At 46.0% G+C, this 22308-nt stretch overlaps 1 protein-coding gene across 1 annotated transcript in view; it reads right to left on the reverse strand.

Annotated features, from left to right (window-relative positions):
- Positions 1-22308, reverse strand: part of LOC148477861 (alpha-2-macroglobulin-like protein 1) — a 173707-nt gene that overhangs the window by 62236 nt on the left and 89163 nt on the right. Inside the window, exons 20-23 of the mRNA XM_088456079.1 lie at positions 18444-18549; positions 8038-8263; positions 7578-7704; positions 3977-4098 (exon numbers count right to left, since the gene is read on the reverse strand). Coding sequence (XP_088312205.1) covers positions 3977-4098; positions 7578-7704; positions 8038-8263; positions 18444-18549 — 581 coding nt within the window. The remainder of the gene's footprint in view (positions 1-3976; positions 4099-7577; positions 7705-8037; positions 8264-18443; positions 18550-22308) is intronic.

The following is a 22308-nucleotide window of genomic DNA, read 5'->3' on the forward strand; positions in this document are numbered from 1 at the left end:
ACGAAGGCCAACAAGACAAAGCTCCAAGCTCGGAAACTCGACGAGCCAAAGCCAGGGTTAGCAGGAGAACCATCTTCCAAGACAGGCACCTAAGGTCTACCTCTTCCAAGGGTTCAAAAAATGACGACTGCAGAAAAACAAAAACAAATTTAGGTCCCACAGGGCCGCAGGTGAAACAAAGGGCGGCTGGACCCAGAGGACATCCTGGAGAAAGGTCTGAACCTCTGGAATGAGGACCAACCGTCACTGAAAAAAGATCGATAGGGCAGAAACCTGGACCTTGAGCGACCTCAACCATAATTTTACAACCAGCCCTGTCTGGTGGAAGAGAAGCAAACGAGGCAGGTGGAATGAACCCTTGCCCTCACACAAAGCCACATAGGAGCACCATATACAATGGTAGTGAGCGGCTGTAACAGGTTTACAAGCACGGAGCATGGTGGGAATCACCGACTCTGGAATACCTCTGCATCTCAGGATCGCGGCTTCAACAGCCACCCCATTAAACGCAGCCGCAGTAAGTTGGGGAAGACAAATGGACCTTCGGAAGAGATCCGGTAAAAGTGGCCACGGATTGTCTGCGAGTATTAGTATTCGAGTATATCTTTGAGAGAGTCCAGCAACAGCCTTGAGGGCTGGAACACTTGGCTAGCTGCGGCCATGGAGCAGCCTTGAGGGCTGGTAGACTTAGACTAGTTGTGGCCCGAGGGCAGTGAGATAAGATGTGCCCTTTGGGCCGTGCAGCAGCCTTGTGGGCTGGTAAATCTTGGCAAGCTGTGGCCTGTGGGCCATAGAGCAAGATGCGTCCTTTGGGCTGTGCAGCACTCGAGGGCTGGTAAGCCTTGGCAAGCTGTGGCCTGTGGGCCATAGAGCAAGATGCGGCCCTTGGTCCATGTAGCAGCCTTGGCAGCGGTGGTCTGGTGAGAGACCTGTGCCGCCAGGTTAACACAAGCAGTGGTATGCTGGATTGCATACCCTGGATGCTGGATTGCGGCCTGTGCCGCCGGGTTGACACAAGTGGCATCTCTGTGTACTTTTCCGACGTCATCTGCCGTTGCATCTGGAGCCGCACCTTTTGTGTACTAAATACACATTCCTGTGTACAAATCTCCAATTCATCTGCCAGTGCGTCAGAAGTCGCACCTTTGAGTACAAAATACACATCCCTGTGTACAAATCTCCGATTTATCTGCCAGTGCGTCCAGAGCCGCACCTCTGTGTACAAAATACACATCCCTGTGTACAAATCCCCAAGTCATCTGCCAGTGTTTTCGGAGTCGCATCTTTGTGTACAAAATACACATCCCTGTGTACAAATCCCAAAGTCATCTGAGAGTGTGTCCGGAGCCGCGCCTTTGTGTACAAAATACACATCCTTGTGTACTTCATCCCTTTGTTCAGTACAAGTCCCATCTACACCTCAAGTGCACCCCAAGTGGCACCCTTGTGTACTTCATACCTGTGTTCAGTACAAGTCCTGTCTACACTTCCAGTACACCCCAAGTGGCATCCTTGTGTACTTCATCCCTGCACATCCAGTACGTCTTCAGAGCATCTTCGTGTCCCTGTGTTTCAGTCCTAGCACTTCCTTTGTGTTATTCCTTGTGTTCCCTGTGTTCCGTGTATATATATATATTTATATTCAGTCTTCTGTCACTCCCAGGTACCTGTCCAGAGGGCCGCGACCTGCTCACTTGGTGCAGTGTAAACCCAAATCCCAATTGGAGGGGTCACTGGAGAAAACCACCATGTGAGTTAGACTCCACGCCTCTGGGCAGGTCTAGTCAAACCTGGGTTTGGTCGCAATTAGGAGACTTAGCTTGTAACCCCCCGGTCCATAACCTCATCAGAGGTTTCCCTAGTGCCTGGTTGTGACACTTCCGCTGCCAGATCTCAGGTACTGGAGCAATACCTGGGCAGTTGAGGTTTGAGTCGAGAGGCCATCAAATCTATTTGTGGCCTGCCCCAGTGGCTGCTTAACTCCTAAAACACCTCTGGATGAAGGGCCCATTTGCCGGGATGTACTGTAGCTCTCGACGACTGAGGTAGTCCACCTCCCAGTTGCCCACCCCTGAAATGAACACTGCAGAGAGCACTTCTGCATGGATCTCTGCCCATTGCAGCATCCGACTGACTTTTTCACATGACTATGCAACTTTGTGTTCCTCCTTGTCGATTGATATAAGCCACAGTCATTGCATTGTCTGACTGACCGCCTGTTCAAAGAGAAGGTGAGATGCCTCTCAAGGAGCATTGTAGATGGCCTGAAGTTCCAGGATACTGATGGGCAGAAAAGCTTCCTGATGCGTCCATCGTCCCCGGAACTGGTTGTCCAGAACAACAGCCCCCCAATCTCAGAGGCTGGCATTCGTCATAAGAATGATCCAATCCCAAACTCCGAAGCGCGGACCTGCTGCGAGATTGTGGTTCTGAAGCCACCACAGCAGTGAGATATGTGTCTGAGGAGACAAACGTATCATCCAATGCATGGACAGATGGGACCCCAACCAAGAAAGAAGGTCCAGCTGGAATGGACAAGAGTTAATCCTTCTGAATTGTAGAGCCTTGAAAGAGGCCACCATCTTTCCAAGAAGGCGGATGCAGAGGCTCACCGACACTCTCTTTGTTCCGAGGACCATTCTGACCATCTGTTGAATATCTTGAACCTTGTCCATTGGGAGAAAAATGTGCTGAGACATTGTGTCCAGAATCATGCCCAAGAACTCGAGATGTTGTGATGGCATTAACCTAGAATTCTTGAAATTGACTATCCATCTGTGATGGATGAGAACCTGGTGAGTCAAAGATATGTGGTCCTGAAGAATCTGTTCCGACGGGGCTTTGATCAGCAAGTCATCTAAGTATGGGATAATGGTCACTCCAAGTGACCAGAGGTGGACCGTCATCACAGACATTACCTTGGGGAACACCCTGGGCACCGAGGCTAGTCCGAATGTCAATGCCCGGTACTGATAATTAGAATTCTGGATGGCAAAACAAAGAAAAGCCTGATGCGGCTCCCAGATAGGGATGTGAAGGTACGCATCCTGTCGGGGTCTGCCCTCCTGCGGCGCAGGAGTCACATAAGGCTCAGGCTTAAAATGGAGAAAAGTAAGGCGTAGCAATGAATAGAGGGAGGGGGTCACACACAAACTCCACCCGTGATGGTGATCAGATGCAGTGTCTATGGACACTGCACTCATATCGCAATAGCTGAAATCAGGCCTGAAACGTTGCGGTCGGAAATCGGATGGCAGTTTGCTGGGACCCTATTAGCAGTTTTAAAAGAACTGTGTCGATACCTGAAAACATTACACCTTGGATTCAAAACAATTGTTAATACTGTAAAATTGAAATAGCAGAATGTGTATTAGATAAAGAACTGTGGGGCTTATTTAGCAAGGATTGCAGATGCTAATACGTACGCAGATGGCCGATGTTTGCTTTCTGCGCGTGTGTATGCATCAGAGTGCGCGTGCGCAAGCGGCTCACTGCGAACGGGAAAGCGATTGCAGAGATCACACAGATTCATTGTAAACTGATTGACAGGAAGTGCCGTTTGTGGGCGGTTACGGGGAGTGGTCAGCCGAACGCAGGTTTTGCCAGTGTGTTTGAACGCCGTTACAGGGTCGTGCATAAATTAGCCACTGCGATGCCATACGTAGCTTGAGGGCTCACTGCGTACAGAAAAGTTAGCAATTCAAAAGTGAGGTCTGACCTGCCTTCATTGTGCGAGTGGCTCCGATGGTACTTGATGTTACTGATGTTTTGGCTGGATTGCATGGTATTACGGATGTGCGAGAGGGGAAGTGGGCGTCTGCATGTTGTCCATGCGAGTGCTTTGCAATTGCAAACATTAGCATACTCTCGCAGCAGACTTGCGTACGCGATTGCAAACGTGATCGCATTTAGCGATCCTTGCTGAATCAGGCCCTGTATGTGTGACAGTGATCAGCAGACAGCAATTACAACTTACTTTGACTAAAAGTTGTCTTTTCAATATGTCTAAGTTTCCACTAGGGGGCATGTAGGGTAACATTCCACCGCAGATATGTGTGCTGGTCACTGCTTCGGCTCTCACAGTGATGTCCACCAAGCCTGGGGCGTAGACATAACACAGGTCATAGCACAGGTCACACAACAAAACCACCCATCTGTCTTACAAGAAATCTTTCACACTTTCTGGCTGACCAAGAGCCGGAGAGTTCTATGGGCTCTATGTACTAAGCCTTGGATGGAGATACAGTGAACGGAGATAAACTACGAGCCAATCAGCTCCTAACTGCCATGTCTCAGGCTGTTTTGAAAAATGGCAGTTAGGAGCTGATTGGCTGGTACTTTATCTCCGTCCACTTTAACTCCATTTAAAGCTTAGTTCATAGACTCCTATATCCTGTCGTTTATTTAATATAGGGAAAAAAAGAGGATATTGCGGGAATTTCATATCCTATAAAGCAATTTATAAATTGCGAAACATCTTTTGTCATCTACATACTGCAGTGTCTGTGCGGGCTCCTGTGCGTGGGAAGATCCACCAGACCCCTAAAAATTAGATTTAGGGAGCTCAAAATGTATAACTAAATAAGCAGTTACATACACGTAGGGCCTGATTCTAAGTGGCACGCAAGGCGAACGCAATGGAAAGCACCTACGATGAGCGGAATTCATATGCTTCTAAGCGATTGCACCACTCCAGTCCTCCGCCAGCGGGAGCAGCTGTAATCACTGACAGTTAAACCAATGCTAAGTGCAGGAGGTGCGATCTTAATTGGCGTGCTATGAGCACACGCACAACTCGGAATAGGTGATAACTCTGGCTACATGTCTATGACACACCCACCAGATGTTTCCTGCGAGCGCCTCTTTGCTGCCTAGTTAACAGCCAGTAACGGGCATTCGTCTGCCGCTGAGAAACAACTGAGATGCCTACGACTCACTTGCAGCCGGGCAACGCATGCTCAGTTCGCTAAAAGTTGGTAGCTATGTCCACTTCCAAATTTGTGTGTGACTCAGAATTAGGCCATAGTGTCTGTAGTCACCTCTCAGAGGTCCACCAGGGTAGCTCCAGGGACCTTAATCTCATGTTGGTGGACACTATAGAGCAGAGGTTCCCAACCTCGGTCCTCAAGGCACACTAACGGTACTGGTTTTAAGTATAGCCAAACTTGAGCACAAGTGACTTAATTAGTAACTCAGTTAATTTGATTTAGCTGATCTATAGTCAATCATGGATATCCTTAAAATCCGGACTGTTAGCGTGCTTTGAGGACCGAGGTTGGGAAACACTGCTATAGACAGTACAGTTGAAGAAGAGGGGAGGGGAGGAGACGGATTTCCAAACTGTGTAAAGCTGAGGTTGTTCAGATGTTCAAACTTCCGAAGAATTGAACAAAACAGTAGAGTTAATGATTGGTATAAACCTTGTCTTTCCATCTTTTGCGTAGGTGGTTTACTGTTTTACATGTAACAGTACTGAATGAACCTAGATAATCAAATGAGTATTGAAAATGTACGCTATTCTGCTAGCATCTGATTGGATGAAGTCAGGATTTAGAATAGAGATGCACGCTGACCTGCGTGTTTTGGTTTTGGTAAAACCACCCTCATTGTTTCGGTACAGATTTGGTTTTGGATTATTTTGAAATTGATAAAAACAGCTAAAATCCTGTTATTAGGACCTGTTTACATGCAATCCAAAACCAAGATTAGTTTTTTGTAATAGAAGTATACGGTTCGGTTCTCCAGATATCCGAATCCACCCCAATTTTTGTGAAACCGGACAGATCCGATTTGCGGCTCTGTTCTCCTGAAGAGATCTGAATAAATCCGAGTCGTGGCTCTGATCTTCCCACGGTTTGGAATTCGGATTTTAAATCGGAAGTTCGGGTTTTGGATTGCAAGAGGTACATGATTTTATCTGTTTTTAAAAACTTTTTGTCATTTAAAAAAAAAAAAAACCCAGATCCAAAACCAAAACACTTGAGGGTGGTTTTGGAAAACTAAAACATAAACATGAAGATGAATCCAGATCCAAAACCAAAACACGGGGGTCAGCGCACACTTTTCAGAGTCCCAAAAGTGACCCGAGGCAGGACTCTTCGACTCTAGTTTAGAGTGAGAGGTATGGAAATGTTTGCTATTGTTACATTCAAGTCAATATACAGTAGATACAGTAGGTACTAAAGAGTTGTTGTTATAAGAGTCATATGTATAGCTGCTATTATAGGTATTTAGTAATATGACATGCGTAGGGAGTTACTACCCGTGAATATAGGAATTTATCTATAAAGTTGCTCACCTGAATGTCCTATTTAGGAGAAAGTGTCCTTACTGTGATGTGATCATTTATATATAATTACTCAAAGACTTATTGAATTTGGCAGATAAAATATACTTTTTTTCTTACTATAACACTGCACTTTAGCAATTTTGTATACATATGATGTGAATTAGAGCAGTATTATTTTCAGAGTTATAATATACTTGGTTTAAGAATTTTAACTGGCTTGCTATGTATTTTAAATTGGTTATTAAGTGGGTCTCTGGCTTTCTTAACAATCAGTGCGGCTTTGCTACAGCTGAATGAATTGATGTTAGCGAGAGGAGTATCCCAAAACACTTCATAAAAAGATATCCCTGGTCAAATGGTCAGCATTGCCAAAGACTTCGTAAGAAGAAACGCACCCTAAAGTTTGTAACTTTGAGCAATTGATACCTTGAACATTATTTTGCTCATTCACATTAACAGTGTACTAGACACTAAATATCTGGGTGACATCGAGAGACTGAAAACCTTCAGAGGTGACCACCGTAGGGGTAACTGTATTGAGCGTCTGACTTGTCTGATTTATTATCATGTGGTTTGCATGGAAAAATTGCAATTCTGCTTGAAATGCTCCTTACTTGACTAAGTAAATACCATTTCGCTGTCATAGTACATGATCTTAGTGTTCATTCTAGCACCCTGCACCTCTGTAGAGCTATTCTATTAAAACATTACGAAATTGCCTGATATTTCCTCAACTGTATACAATTTGAACACTGAAATCACAGTGTATGTAAGAGAGTAATATTTTATTGTGGATTTCTATTAAGCTGGGTCCATAAGTAAATGTACCCACCATTTGGACTCAGACCACCTGTAATCTAACTAAATGGGTATTTTTAATCCTCCTAAATGGACGTTTTCAGCATAGAGTCCTAAGTTATTATTATGAAAGAGATTCCAATTGTCTTTATGTATCTAGGGATTACTTCTAATCTATGTTGTTTTAGTTTATGTATATATTTTATGGTTGAGCTTTGATCATCTATACAGTGCAGCGCATCCTGTTGCATTGTGATTCATTTTGTGGTGTAAATAGGATTATGTCTGTGATAAAGCTTTTAACATAGTAAAGTATCTCTACAAAGTAAACACATCATCGATAGACCCGAACTAGAACAATGCTCTCAGAGGCACGACTGTTATTTCTGTCTATGGGGATATCTTGTTTCATAAATAGAAATAAGGTAAAGTCAGCATCAGTAGTAGTCCTTAAGGGTGTCTCCCGGTGTACAGATTCAATAATATTTACCTATTTTATTGGCTGTGATATCCCAGCTGAAGGTAACTACGTTATTGGCACAGACACACATGGCATTCGGACAGCCCTGGCATGATTTCACATTGAAATTCGAAGATGGGAGCAGTGTTACCTGGACCTGAGTGATAGAGCATGTGAGCTGGTTAACCCAAAGAAAGTATTTTTTTCAAAATCCAAAAAGTTCAAAAGTGCATTATAAGGAAGACAGTTAGGGGTATATTTACTAAAGTGTGGGTTTTTAGAAGTGGAGATGTTGTCCATAGCAACCAATCCGATTCTACTTAACATTTATCTAACATCTTCTATGGGCAACATTTCCACTTCTAAAAACCCGCCCTTTAGTAAATATATACTCCTTATACTCTTTCATCATACATGGGCAAACAGAACATAACTACACATGGAAATCCTCTGATTATTTTGTTTTTGAAAATCTTTCTTTGATAATCACCATTAAACACTGCAAAAGATAATTGAAGACTGAGGCTTTAAGAGAGAAGGTCTCTCCTAGGATGATGGAGTACGGCAGGGCAAGATCAACAAAGAAGGGTTTGAAGACGGTCAGGGATACTTGCGGAGAGAGGCCGAAACCAATGTCCCCCATGCAGAAAATTCTGGCATTAAACTGTGTGATGGTGTCTGGGGCGGTCACTGAGATGGTGGAATGACCGGATTTACTATAGGAGAAATAAATAGACACAAAAGAATGAGATACTAATACTACAAAATGATCATAATCACTGAAAAACCAACAACAGAGTACTTTCTGACACCTACAAGTGCCCAGACGCAAACAGGTCCGACAACTTAAACCAAGGGGTAAATTTACTAAGGTGAGAGTTTCTAGAAGTGGTGATGTTGCCCATAGCAACCAATCAGATTCTACTTAACATTTAACTAGCACCTTCTAGAAGATAATAGCTAGAATCTGATTGGTTGCTATGGGCAACATCTTCACTTCTAAAAACTCTCCCTTTAGTAAATTTACCCCATAGTGTCATGAGCAAGATCTACAGTATCTCAGATTTTGCCAGATATGTCCTCGCACATGTAGGGTCTATACGCCATATACAGTGCATCCGGAAAGTATTCACAACGCTTCACTTTTTCACATTTTGTTATGTTACAGCCTTATTCAAAAATGGAATAAATTCATTTTTGGCCTCAAAATTCTACACACAATACCCCATAATGACAACGTGTAAAAAGATTTTTTGAGATTTTGCAAATTTAATTAAAAAAAAAAAACACTAAGAAATTACATGTACATAAATATTCAAAATTGAGTTCAGGTGTATCCTGTTTCCACTGATCATCCTTGGGATGTTCCTACAGCTTAATTGGATCCCACCTGTGGCAAATTCAGTTGATTTTACATGATTTTGAAAGGCATACACTTGCCTATATAAGATCCCACACTTGACAGTGCATGTCAGAGCAAAAACCAAGAATAAAGTCCAAGGAATTGTCTGTAGACCTCCGAGACAGGATTGTCTCGAGGCACACCTTTGGGGAAGGGTACAGAAAAATATCTGCTGCTTTGAAGGTCCCAATGAGCACAGTGGCCTCCATCATCCGTAAATGGAAGAAGTTTGGAACCACCAGGAGTCTTCCTAGAGTTGGCCAGCCGTCTAAACTGAGCAATCAGAGGAGAAGGGCCCAAGTCAGGGAGGTGACCAAGAACTCGATTGTCACTCTGTCAGAGCTACAGTAATCCTCTGTGGAGAGAGGAGAACCTTCCAGAAGAACAACCATCTCTGCAGCAATCGACCAATCAGGCCTGTATGGTAGAGTGGCCAGACGGAAGCCACTCCTTAGTAAAAAGCACATGGCAGCCCACCTGGAGTTTGCCAAAATGCACATGATGGACTCTCAGACCATGAGAGACAAAGATTGAACTCTTTGGCGTGAATGCCAGGTGTTATGTTTGGAGGAAACCAGGCACCCCTCATCACCAGGCCAATACCATCCCTACAATGAAGCATGGTGGTGGCAGCATCATGCTGTGGGGATGTTTTTCAGTGACAGGAACTAGTTGACTAGTCAGGATAGAGGGAAAGATGAATGCAGAAATGTACAGAGACATCCTGGATGAAAACCTGGTCCAGAGCACTGTTGACCTCAGACTGGGGCGACGGTTCATCTTTCAGCAGGACAACAACCCTAAGCACACAGCCAAGATATCAAAGGAGTAACTTCAGGACAACTCTGTGAATGTCCTTGAGTGGCCCAGCCAGAGCCCAGACTTGAATCCGATTGAACATCTCTGGAGAGATCTGAAAATGGCTGTGCACCGACGCTTCCCATCCAACCTGATTGAGCTTGAGAGGTGCTGCAAAGAGGAATGGGCGAAACTGCCCAAAGATAGGTGTGCCAAACTTGTGGCATCATATTCAAAAAGACGAGGCTGTAATTGCTGCCAAAGGTGCATCAACAAAGTATTGAGCAAAGGTTGTGAATACTTATGTACATGTGATTTCTTAGTTTGTTTGTTTTTTTTAAATTTGCAAAAATCGCAAAAAAACTTTTTACACGCTGTCATTATGGGGTATTGTGTGTATAATTTTGAGGGCAAAAATGAATTTATTCCATTTTTGAACAATGCTGTAACATAAAAAAATTTGGAAAAAGTGAAGCGTTGTGAATACTTTCCGGATGCACTGTCGGACGCCCGGCGTGACTGAGCCGCTTCAAGAGGTGTAGCGTACCATTTTTTCTTTTAAATTTTGCGTCTTATTTGCGGACACTGCAAAACACCACCCACAGTGCCCTAGAGATGTCGGGCTGCGACTTTACCCACATAGGAATTAGTTTTACACAGGTACATAGTCGCAGATGAAGCACAACTGAACTCTACGTGAGAAAAGGCAGCAGACGCTTCTTTCAAACATTCAGACTCAGTCGCACACTGATATACAAATATCACACCTGAAATTGATCAGTGTAATCTAGCACAGTGACTTTGTCGCTCCAGGTAGTTTGATTTATGTGAATAAGATGCACATTTCGATTGAGAAAGACACTCCGAGTCGCCCAGGAACTGGAGCCGAGAGGCAGTGGCGGAACTAGAGGGTGGTGGGCCCAGGTGCAAGAATATGCTTTCGGCTCCCCCTATGCAGTGCCCCAGTAGTGCCCCTTATACAGTGCCCCCAGAAGTGGTCCCCCCTATGCAGTGCCCCCAGTAGTAGTCCCCCCTATGCATTGCCCCCAGTAGTAGTCCCCCCTATGCATTGCCCCCAGTAGTAGTCCCCCCTATTCACTGCTGCAGTAGTAATCCCCCCTATGCAGTGCCCTCCAGTAGTAGTCACCCCTATACATTGCCCCCAGTAGTAGTCCCCCCCTATGCATTGCCCCCTAATAGTAATCCCCCCTATGCAGTGCCCCCAGTAGTAGTCCCCCCTATGCAGTGCCTCCAGTAGTAATCCCCCTATGCAGTGCCCCCAGTAGTAACCCCCCCTATGCAGTTCCCCAGTTGCAGTCCCCCCATGCAGTGCCCCCAGTAGTAGTCCCCCCTATGCCCATGCCTCCAGTAGTAGTCCCCCTATGCATTGCCTGAGTAGTAACCCCCCCTATGCATTGCCCCCAGTAGTAGTTCCCCCTATGCATTGCCCCAAGTGATCCCCCTATGCATTGCCCCCAGTAGTAGTCCCCCCTATGCACTGCCCCAAGTAGTAGTCCCCCCTATGCATTGGCCCAGTAATAGTTGTAGTCCCCCCTATGCAGTGCCCCCAGTAGTAGTCCCCACATACAGTGCACCCAGTAGTGCCCCCCTATACAGTGCCCCTAGTAGCGGCCACCTATACAGAGCCCCCAGTAGCGCCCCCCCATACTGCGCCAGTTCCCGTGCCCCCTAACACACACACAAAGAAAACAAAACTCAACTTATCTGAATTCCCGCTCCTCCTGGCCCGCTCTGCACCATGGGAGAGACATCAAGACGTCTCTCCATCACCCGCTGCGGGGGGAGCCGGAAGGCAGAGCTTAATGGAGAGCCGCAGGGTTACTAAAGGCGATTCTGCGGTTCCCACCATTGAGTTCAATGGTGGGAGCCGTTCAATGGCTGAGAGGCGGGGGCTGACCTCTCTCAGCCAATGAATGCTGAGACACGGCCCTACAAAAGGGAAAAGCTGGGTCTGAGCGCTTCATTCGGGAAGTAACAACCATCGTGGTTGGTACCTGTTTAGTGGGTCAGGTTTTCTCGTTTTTTTATTTTACCAAGACCATGGATGCCTACAGGGAGAAGGGGACCAGTGTAGGTAATGTAGGTGAGTGAGTGAGTGTGTATGTACTGTATTAAAACTATACTGTCACGGTGTGTGTGTATTGTGTTTATTTAAACATTTCTTTACAGGTGAACTACAGGTACCAGCGGGCCCTTAATGCCCCCCATGCTGGTTCTAGTGGTTCTCCTAGTACCAGTATGCGGGGGAGGCTTGCTGGGACCTGCAGTTCTACTCGTAAAGACAATGTTTACTATTCTCTCTTTACACTATCAACCCACCGCCCACGGGTGGCGGAGATAGCCCCGGGCTATCAGCCTAGTCCTGGGGTGCCCTGGAGAGGGGGACCCTAACTCCCCAGGGATCCCTGGCCTGGGCTGACTGGCGGTCAGGAGTAATGTGTCGGCTGGGGAACACGGTGATAGGGTTTTCCTGGCTGTGACATTACCCTGCTAGAAAGGGTACAGTGCTGGTTGTGGAAATTACAGGGGAACCCTACGCATTTTTTCCCCTGTAATTCCAGAACCAGGACCAGATCAGAGTCTGGTGCTGGTTGTGCTAAGTACAGGGGGAACCCTATGCAATTTTTTCCCTGTAGTTACACAACCAGGACTGGCTATGAAATGTTCGGGGCTGGGTGTGTATTTAGGGGGAGACCCAACATAATTTTTTTTTTAACATTAACTTTTCCAAGCTTTTTACAGTAAGATACATGCATCTCACTGATGTATGCATGTATTGGTGTCAAATAGAACTGCTCATGTTGAAAATGAAAGCATGAAGCAGTTCTATTTATTTGAGGCTTTGAAGTTCATTTTTGGAGTGGGATTTGCTGTTCGATTTGGACTGAATATGCTAAATCGAACAGCAAATCCCTTCATAAAACTGAAAGAAGATCGAATTCGAGTTGAAAATCTAAAGCAAAATCCATTCATAGTAAATTTGAGATTTGCTGAGGGATTGTGCTGTTCAAGTTCAATTCAATATCAGGCGATTTCAGAGATTCATCAAAATGAGTCTCTAAATCAAACTTTAGTAAATTTACCCCCTGGTCAGGATGCTGGCGTCGGGATTCTGACCGCCGGGATCCCGAACGCCTGCATCCCATACCCATCCCAACCTTTACATGTGTACTGTGAGTTGCACATACCTAAAGATTGACCTATCAAAAATCCCTGACCCATGAAAGAACACCTTTATTAACATATAAAGAACATGTATCTCGTAAAAGACCAAGAGGCAATTGAAAAGTGGAATGCTAGAACATGTCCGGTATACAGTATTAAGGAATATTAAACGTGATGACAACCTGTAGCCCTCCCCTACATTTTACTACAGTACAAGACAGAAAAGCTGCAACTTTTATACACAGGGCTTTGGAAACTGTACAGTTGGATCCTAGATGGGGGATAGAGAACATCCTTTGTCCAACAGCAAATTCAATTGCTGCACTGTAGACACACTCCACAGCACCATGTGACTGCCGTAGCAGTGGGAGCAGCAGCCGATTCCATTTCCTCCTCAGGTTAGCCCTGGGGTCCCTGTGTGGCAGGTAGAAGTGGTGTCCGTGCAGGGCCGGTTCTCCCGTTACGCATGGTACGCAGCTGAGTAGGGCGCCACATAGTGGAGGGCGCCTCAGCTGCGTACCATGCGGGCCGCGGGCAGACTGTGTCTCTTTGACACAGGCTGCACCACGTGTGTAGCGCTGACCGGACAGAGTTCGGTCAGCACTGCACAGTGCCAAACACACAGCCGCCGGCGCCGGCAGTTCTGTGTGTTTGCTTTAGCAGCTGATGAGAGTCAGACAGACTCTCATTGGCTGCTGCTCCCACTGCCAGAGCCGGACATCTTCCGGCTCCCACAGTGGGTAATGGGAGCGACGTCATGACGTCTCTCCCATAATGCAAAGCGTCCCGGGAGGATGGACGGAGGAGCTGATAGCGGTGGTGGGACCAGGAGCAGGAGCGGGGTTTCAGGTAAGGGAAGTGTTGTTGTCTTTTTTTTTTACGTGTGTCCCTACTGCAGGGGGGGGGGGCTACTACTGGGAACACTACAAGGAGGGCTACTACTGGGGGCACTGAATAGGGGGGGACCTCCACTGGGGGGACTATTACAAGGGGTGACTAATACTAGGTGCACTACAAGAGGGGGGACTACTACTAGGGGCAATACAAGGGGGGTCCACTACTGGGGGCACTATATAAAGGGCAATACTGGGGGTACTGCATAGGGGGGAACTACAACTGGGGCCACTGTTTAAAGGGCACTGCATAAAGGGTACCACTATTGGGGGGCACTGCATGGGGGGACTGCTACTGGGGGCACTATATAAGGGGCTTACTACTGGGGACACAAGGGGCACTGCACAGGGGTTACCACTACTGGGGGCACTATATAGGGGGTACCACTACTGGGGGAAATGCATAGGGGGACTACTACTGGGGGCACTATATAAGGGGCTTACTACTGGGGGCACAGGGGGGACCACTACCAGGGTAACTGTAAAAGGGGCACTGCATAGGGGGGCGCCAAAAAATATACTCGCTTACCAAAAAATTTGGGCTAGGGCCGGCCCTGTGTCTGTGGCATAGTGAATAGGGAGGGTGTAGGGATTACATTATATCCCTGGGGCGATGGTTCTGTGTCCAATGGTTGGACCACCATGGGTAGCATACCAGGTATAAGCAGAAGGGTGGTACATGACAATGGGCTGCACTACAAAGGTCGTGAGGAGAATAAGGGCCTACATGGTTTGTGGAGACCCTACAGGGTAGGCAGAGGACACCCCCAATGTGCTGATATGAGAATTCTTCAGGGTAGTCTTGCCCAGCACTTCCTTGTCCTGCGCTCTGTCGTGTTGGAAAATAAAGATATGGCCATTTATTGCCCAATATATGTCTCTGAGATATTTATGGTAAGACAAACGGGGTGCTACCCGGTCAGACTATGCCCATTCAGAGTTGCACACTATTGCCCAGCCACAGCAACTTTGTATGCAGCTGCTGTGCTGTAATAAGCTAATACAGCAAGAGGCATCTTGTGCACATAGACGCCTCCAGCCAGCTTCTCAGATCTGATAAAGCGTCTGTATACGCAGCATTGGACCACTCTGCGTGAACGCCAGTGGTTCATTGGTGGCCGGTGGTTTTCCCGCAGCTAAAGCCAGTGGAGCTGTGTACCAGGACGCAGCCATTGGCTACAGGATGCCCAGAAAACGAGGACGACACGTCCCCATGTTCTGGGACACTGCCTGACGCCACTCCCAAATGGCTACAACCTGTCAACCAGGCCGCGGCATCCGGGTACTACGTGCATGCGCAGCTCTTAAAACATCGGAGTTGTACATAAACCATCGGGCTTGCGTACAACTCTAATTTAGGCCCAATGGCCCTGATTCAGAGCACTCGCTCTGAATCTGGGCGTTTTTTTTATTTGTGTGCGGCCTCCCGGCCGCTCGCATAGCTGTGGGTGGCCACCCACAGCTATTGCGATCGACCAGGGTGATGGTCGCGATGGTCAAGACCATCGCGACCATCGGGCTTGCGACGAGACCCTTGTGGTAGGGTCTCGTGGCCGCAAGCCCCAAAGAGCTTCTGGCTCTAATAGAGCCGAAAGCTCTCTCACTGACATCACTGGTAATATCAGTGGGGCCTCCCACAAACGGCAGGCGTTTGCTTGGGAACGCCTCCGTTTGTGAAGCCACCCCCCCGGTCACGCCTACAAAATGGGGCGAGCTGTCGATCAACATCGACAGCTACCCCTTTTGTGGTCAGCCACGGAGCGAGAGATTTTCTCTCTCGCTCCGGGGCTTGCGCACGCGCAGTGCGGTCGCTGCGCATGCGCAGAGGCAACCATCGACCCGCTCGCGAGCGCTCAAGCGGTTGCGAGCGGGTTTGAATCAGGCCTTATGTCCCTTAAGCACATAACAGAGGCCCTGCGGCTTTTAAATGCAGTGTTTTAGAAGTTGTACAGATGTATCTTAGAGGGAACGACAGAGAACTGGCCAAATGCAAAACTTATTGGTGTTCTTGGTGTTCTAGTATCCACAGTACTTCTATTTTCTTATTTTAAGTTAATTGTATAGGGGCCTATTCATCAACACTAAAATAATGGTTTTAAAGGACATTTTCCTTAATTACCGTTTTTTTTGTATTCATTAACACACTTAACACAGGAGATATCACTGATATCTCCTGGTTAAGTGCGTCTGCATTAATTTCCACACTCCCCATACATTAGTACATTAGTATGGGAATGTAGAAATTAGGCTTTTCATCAATTTCCAAAAATTATGTATTTCGGAATTTGACGATGTTACTATACGCCACTCTCAGGTGGCGTATAGCGGGTAACACATACCTGCTTTCAGCATGAGCGGGTTCTCCTCGGCTCCCTCCGGCACTGCCTCGTCCCTCTTCCGACTGTATAATATATATATATTTTTAACTTTACTGTTTTCTCCTCTTCAAACGAGAGGTCGGGGTCCGCGGCTGCAGCGCCCAGGTAGGTGGGGGACAGGGAGATGAGCGGAGGGGAGGAGAAACAGAATTACCGCAGCTGCAGGCAGTGCTGCGCATGCGCCGATTTTGTGAATGTAACTGCGCATGTGCAGCACTGATTAGAAACGGTTTTGCATTTTAAACAGAAACACAAAAGCAATTCTTGTAGTTTGAAAACCTTTTGGGGCATTCAGACAGTAAATCCAACTTGAAAATGTAAAAATATTGAAATGAAACTTGCGCAGGCTGAAATGGGCTCGATTTACAAACTAAAAACCTGGGTCCCGAAAAGGTTTGAATGGTGATTTTGATCTCTATATTTATGATTTTAATAATATTAGCTTTGGTCCCCTTGTTATTTGATATATTTCTTTATTTATACTACTATTATTGCCTTTTTATCTTGTGATCTTACATATTCTGTTATATGATATTTTTTTTTATGATCTCTGCTTCAACCTATTTTTAGCCCATATGACTAATCGGGTATAAGGTTATAAATGTTTTTTGGATATTGTTTTATACGACTCGGTTTGAATTTTATATATGTCTTTTTATTTTTTATATATTTATGGACACTTAATAATGGATAAATACATTGATGCATTTTATACTGATGCACTTTGGAACGCAAGCCATACAACTTCCGGTCCAGTGGCCATTTTCTTCCGGTCTGACGAACGGCAACTTCCTGGTTGTTTGTCGGAAGAATCCGGAGGATTACGCTCAGTAATTACTACCGGATGAGACAGCTGGAACGCGTATTGAGTCTTGTTGTCTCCCTGCCAAGACGCGCAATGACTACTTCCGGTGGAGACAGCTGGAACACATGTCGAGTACTGATGACATCATTCACCACCACGTGGATGGGGAATTTTGGCGGGAAAAACGGGACGCATCTGCTGGGAATTATTCCTATTATTTTCATTGTTAAGGGTATAAGTAATTGGACTGGAGAAGGTCGTCACCAGGCTTCTGATGAAGGACAAAACGCTCCGAAACGCGTTAAGCCGGTGACACAAGGAACAATAGGGAACTACACATGTTTTATCCGAACTTTGGGAGAAAGATGGAGAACAGAAATCCGGAGCTCTGAACACCCCCTTTTTTCCTATACCATCCAGGAGGGTAACTGAATGCGTGGATATCCTTTTAACACCATGTTGGTGTGATATGCCTGCAAAAATTGTTTTAACTATGAGTACGATGTGCAAATAAATTTGTGTTTTGGTGTATGACAATATTGCACTACGTTTTTTCTCTGGTTCTTTTTCATTTGAGAAAGAAAAGTCTGAGAACCATATATGTTAGAAAACCATCGAAGAAAATAAAAGAAACATCCTAAAAAAGGAGAAATAAGGCTAAGAGACTATAGAGCAGTGATTCCCAACCTCGGTCCTCAAGGCACACTAACAGCCCTGGTTTTAGTGATATCCATGCTTAAGCACAGATCGTTAAATCAAAATAACTAAGGTACTAATTAAGTCACCTGTGCTCAACTATGGCTATCCTTAAAACCTGGACTGTTAGTGTGCCTTGAGCACCGTGGTTGGGAACCCCTGCTATAGAGTAAGAGCCTTTCTTTGAACTCTGATTTTTTTTTTTTTGTGATAAGCGCCATTGTGAATCACTATCTGTATATTCATACATTTTTAAAAGCCACAGCGGTGCTTGCTGACGCGTTTCAACACATTATGTGTATTTTTCAGTTTACAGCATAGAGGAGCTGACCAGGGTCACAGAGGAGCTCACCGGATCACCGATCACCAGTCCCTGGGTGCAGGTGAGTGTTTTCTAATTAGAAACCAATGGTTGATGACAGGTGGCGGCTCCCGTCTCTGCTCTGCCTGTCGGTTAGGGAAAGCCCTAATAATGCAAACTCCACGGTTTGCCACCGGGAGGGAACATCAAGGGGACAGGTAGAAAGACACAGCATCTGTGACCACGAAAGATGGTAATGCAAAGTGTACATTTCAGTTGTGGGCTCTATTGTTGCAAAGGGGCAGGAAGTTTATCCGTCTTTGGTCACAGTAACAGACTATCTATCCGAGGGGAGGGACACAAAACTCTAAGCTCAGTGTTTGCACTCAGCACTCATTCTAGCAAGTGAAGGCTATAGCTGCCTCAATTCGACTTACCCAATGGATATTAGCCTCCAGAGCCAAGTGTCTGGGAAGAACTTTCTAACCACACTACTGCTGGCCGATTCGGCGGCTACTTTTTCCATCATTGGCATCACTTCTTCTGGCAAAGGTTCTAAACACAAAAGAGCCAATGAGAAACATCTATATGATTTTAAATGTATATGAAATCTAATGGTCAATAATGCCAAATGTGATCATTTTAGTCGATCGAATTCCAAAAGCTATTTCTATAGAATCGTCCTTACACACACGGAATGTTCTAAGTTATATGTGCGCGGTGAAGATTGCTTAATTGTGTTTATTTAATCAGCGCTTAGATATTGTGATACACTTGTTGATAAGTAATAGGTTACCGAAAAAGGTTCAAATTTAGGGGCTAATTCAAAATTTCACGCAGATTCCAGATTATCAGTAATCTGCTCGTGCGCAGGATCCATTCTGCTCATGTGCAGAATGGGTCCTGCGTGATTGCACGCAGCCCCTGATATGCCTCTGCCTGATTAATAGACAGATAAATTTAAGGGGTGGTGCGGGAGCATGGAGAGCTAGCGTTCCTAGAAATGATGATGGCCCCGTTTTCCAGCAGCGGCAAGGCCAGGGTCTTCGACCAAGGACGCAGTTTCCTGGCTTCGCAAGCAGGCCAGCCTGCGTAAGCTGAGACTTGCTCAGCTGACCGGCGCTATCAACCATCGCAACTGATTGTCGTGATGATGATTGTCGTGATGATCGCAAATGCTTCCGGGGGCGTCATACACCTCCTGCTGCATTTGCATATTGCAAGGGCAGAATTGCAAAGCTGATTGCATGCAGCTTTGCAATTCCGTTCCCTGCTGAATCAACCCCATAGACAATTACTGTATATTCCCGAGCACATTTTTTTTGACATCATGTCATTTTAGACTGGTTTGCGCACCACCGGGAACTGTACGATCTCATCATAGAGACGTCTCATTCCTAGCACACATTACAGGGTGCGATACTTTGTAAACATTTGGACTATGGCAGATCAACAAAGACTATGGAAAAGCTTTTTTTAGGGGATGGGAACTCTTAATTTTTATTCTCCGCGATTGGGCTGTATTGTATAAAGAAACGCTGAGCATGACACTGTATGAAGACTGAGGGTGAGGGCTTTGAATTACTACACAAATACAATTTCATAAGTGCTTCGGGAACTAATATTTTTCTTTATACAGTATGTAACTGAGAGTCGATTGTTTTGTTGTTGTTTTTTTTACTTTACTATTTATGGATTATTTATTTAAATTTTTATTTAATATTTTTTTTAATTGTTCCTTTCCTAGCTGTTGTGGCACTACATATATGCTGAGAGGTAGTTCCTTAACCACTGTAGAGCCACAGGTTGTCTTAGCACACTCTTTCTTATTCTACCCCACACAAGGCACCAGTGGGGGCATTTTAAAACTGGGAGTAGATACTCAGCTCAGCAACATACCTCCATTGCTCTGCCCCATCTCCCAACACCGGTATGGAACATTAGTGGGGCCCTCAAGGACACAAAGTGGGTGTTTAATAATACCTGGTCCCTACACAGCCATGGGACAGTTAGGAGGACCCCAGCCATGGGCATAAGGATGGGTTTAATATTATACCAGGTCTACTCTACACCATTTGGGCCATTGGTCTGTGTACTGTATGTGTAACAGGGCTTTGCGGCGAGGACAGCTAATCACCGCCCTGTGTGGATTCCGATGGGCTTGAAAGATTCAGGCGCCACCAATCTGAGCATGCGGTTTGAAAAAGGTGCCATTGGTGAGCCAGACAAGGCTCGCGGTGCGCCTTTTGAAAGAGGCGCTGTGGGCGAGCAAGTCAGGGCTCACCACAGGAAGTCAATTCCGGCTCACACTGTCATCACCCCAGTGCTCCGCGCCAGCTTATAATAGCCAGCATGAGATGGCAGAGGGAGAAGAAGACTGACTGGAGCACAGCCCTAAAGATCCTGGCGGAGAAGACGGTGATGAAGCGGCACACCGCGGCTGTAGATGTGCTGGGAATGCAGTGGCCACTGACCATGTGAAGTCAAGGACAGAAGACTAAGGGCGCGGAAGGTGCCATATATCAGGAGAAGAGCAGCAGTGGAGAGATGTTGTCGTCAGGAAAGTGTTGGCTAAACCAGGGCTTGCCCAGATGAAGAGGTCTGAACAGAAAGTGGAGACTAGCCTGCAAGTAATCCCCTAGTTGTGTGGTCCCCTTGTCAGGACGCAACCTCATCTGGTGCATGGCGTTAGGCCCAACTTAGAGTTGGCAACTGTAGGCGGGCGCTAGGCCCCAGGCACAAAGGGCATTATGCCTAACACTGCGGTGGACACTGCAGGTGGGCACTAGGTCCGAGGCTCAAGGGGCATTAGGCCAAACACTGAGGAGGACCACTGTAAGCGAACACAAGGACCGAGGCAACAAGGTAATTAGGCCCAATTGAGAGGAGGCCCACTGTAGACAGGAGCTAGGCCTGAGACACAAAGGGCATTAGGTCCATTAAAGAGGTAACCCATTATAGGCTGACTCTAAACAAGAGCCACAGAAAAGCAGTAAGCCCTGTTATAGTAAGAGGCACTGCCTGGCAGGCTCTAGACCCAAGCCACAGAAAGAGAACTAGGCCCTAATATGAGAAAACCTTAATAGACTAATCCGTAGGATTCTCAACCGTGGAAAGACTACCTGGCCAGGAGTGACAGGATTGCATTCAAACATGGTGGCCCTTGGTGAGAAGGGGCTTATCCAGCTCCCATACTGCATTGCGCCACAGGGGGAAAAAAAACCTTTAAGTGTGCAGAGGCCACCCGGCTCTGACCCGCTTACTATAGACGAATAGCAAAAGGCATAGGTGAACTCTACTACCCGGAAATATCTTCCCCATTCTGCAGTTTTGTAGCAACACTATCCGATCAGGAATGCCAGAGAGCATGGGTAGGAAGGAGATAAAAGTATATGGATTGTAGGGACCAATGATAATTATTCACCCACTGGGTGAACATCACCCTTAAACACTGTATACTGCCGTCCCAGTTTGAGTGAAGTTCGTTCCTAATCGGGTGTCTTGGTTTCCTCATGTTCGTCGCCAGTTGCGCCATCAGCAAGATTCTTCTGACATCTGTGAGTACCGTGGCGGCCGTTCCTTTTAAAGCACTTCCAACACATGCGTAAGGTCCAACTGCAGGAGAGTGACATGAAGATCACTCCCGCTGATGCTATAGCCCATAGTGATCTCTGATAATTTGCATAATGTGGGATGAGATCGATGATGATCTCTTATTTCTTAAATTGCAGGCTTAAATCACTTGAAAACTGACGTTCGGCTTAATAAATAGGACCTTTAGATTTTTTTTAAAATGTCCAGTTCTGTTTAGGCATATTTAATTTATTTTCCTGTGAGGGGCGGTGCTATTTCACATGGCAGTCTCAAAGTTGCCATGTGAAAGTTTTCTCTTCACCTTTCACAACTTTTTGTATAGCTGCAAAAAAATAAATAAATAAATGGAAAAAAAAAGCAAATCTGTGCTCTCACTCTGGGGCCATTGCCGAGTCGGACGTACGTCTATTTGTTGAGAATCTCTTATGTAAATTTGCACTCCCCAAAAATGAATAGTCACAAATGTAGCCGATGCGAAGTTATTCATATTTTGATGGCATCTACACTTATGACCAAAGAGTCAAATTTGGACTGTGACGTAGCGTTCTCAAGTAGGCAAGATTCAGCAGGGGGGGTTTTGTTGCAAAAAAAAAGCAAATCTGTGCTCTCACTCTGGGGCCATTGCCGAGTCGGACGTACGTCTATTTGTTGAGAATCTCTTATGTAAATTTGCACTCCCCAAAAATGAATAGTCACAAATGTAGCCGA

Source organism: Taudactylus pleione, unplaced genomic scaffold, assembly GCF_031769625.1.
Source record: "Taudactylus pleione unplaced genomic scaffold, aTauple2 ptg000685l, whole genome shotgun sequence".
Classification (NCBI taxonomy): domain Eukaryota; kingdom Metazoa; phylum Chordata; class Amphibia; order Anura; family Myobatrachidae; genus Taudactylus; species Taudactylus pleione.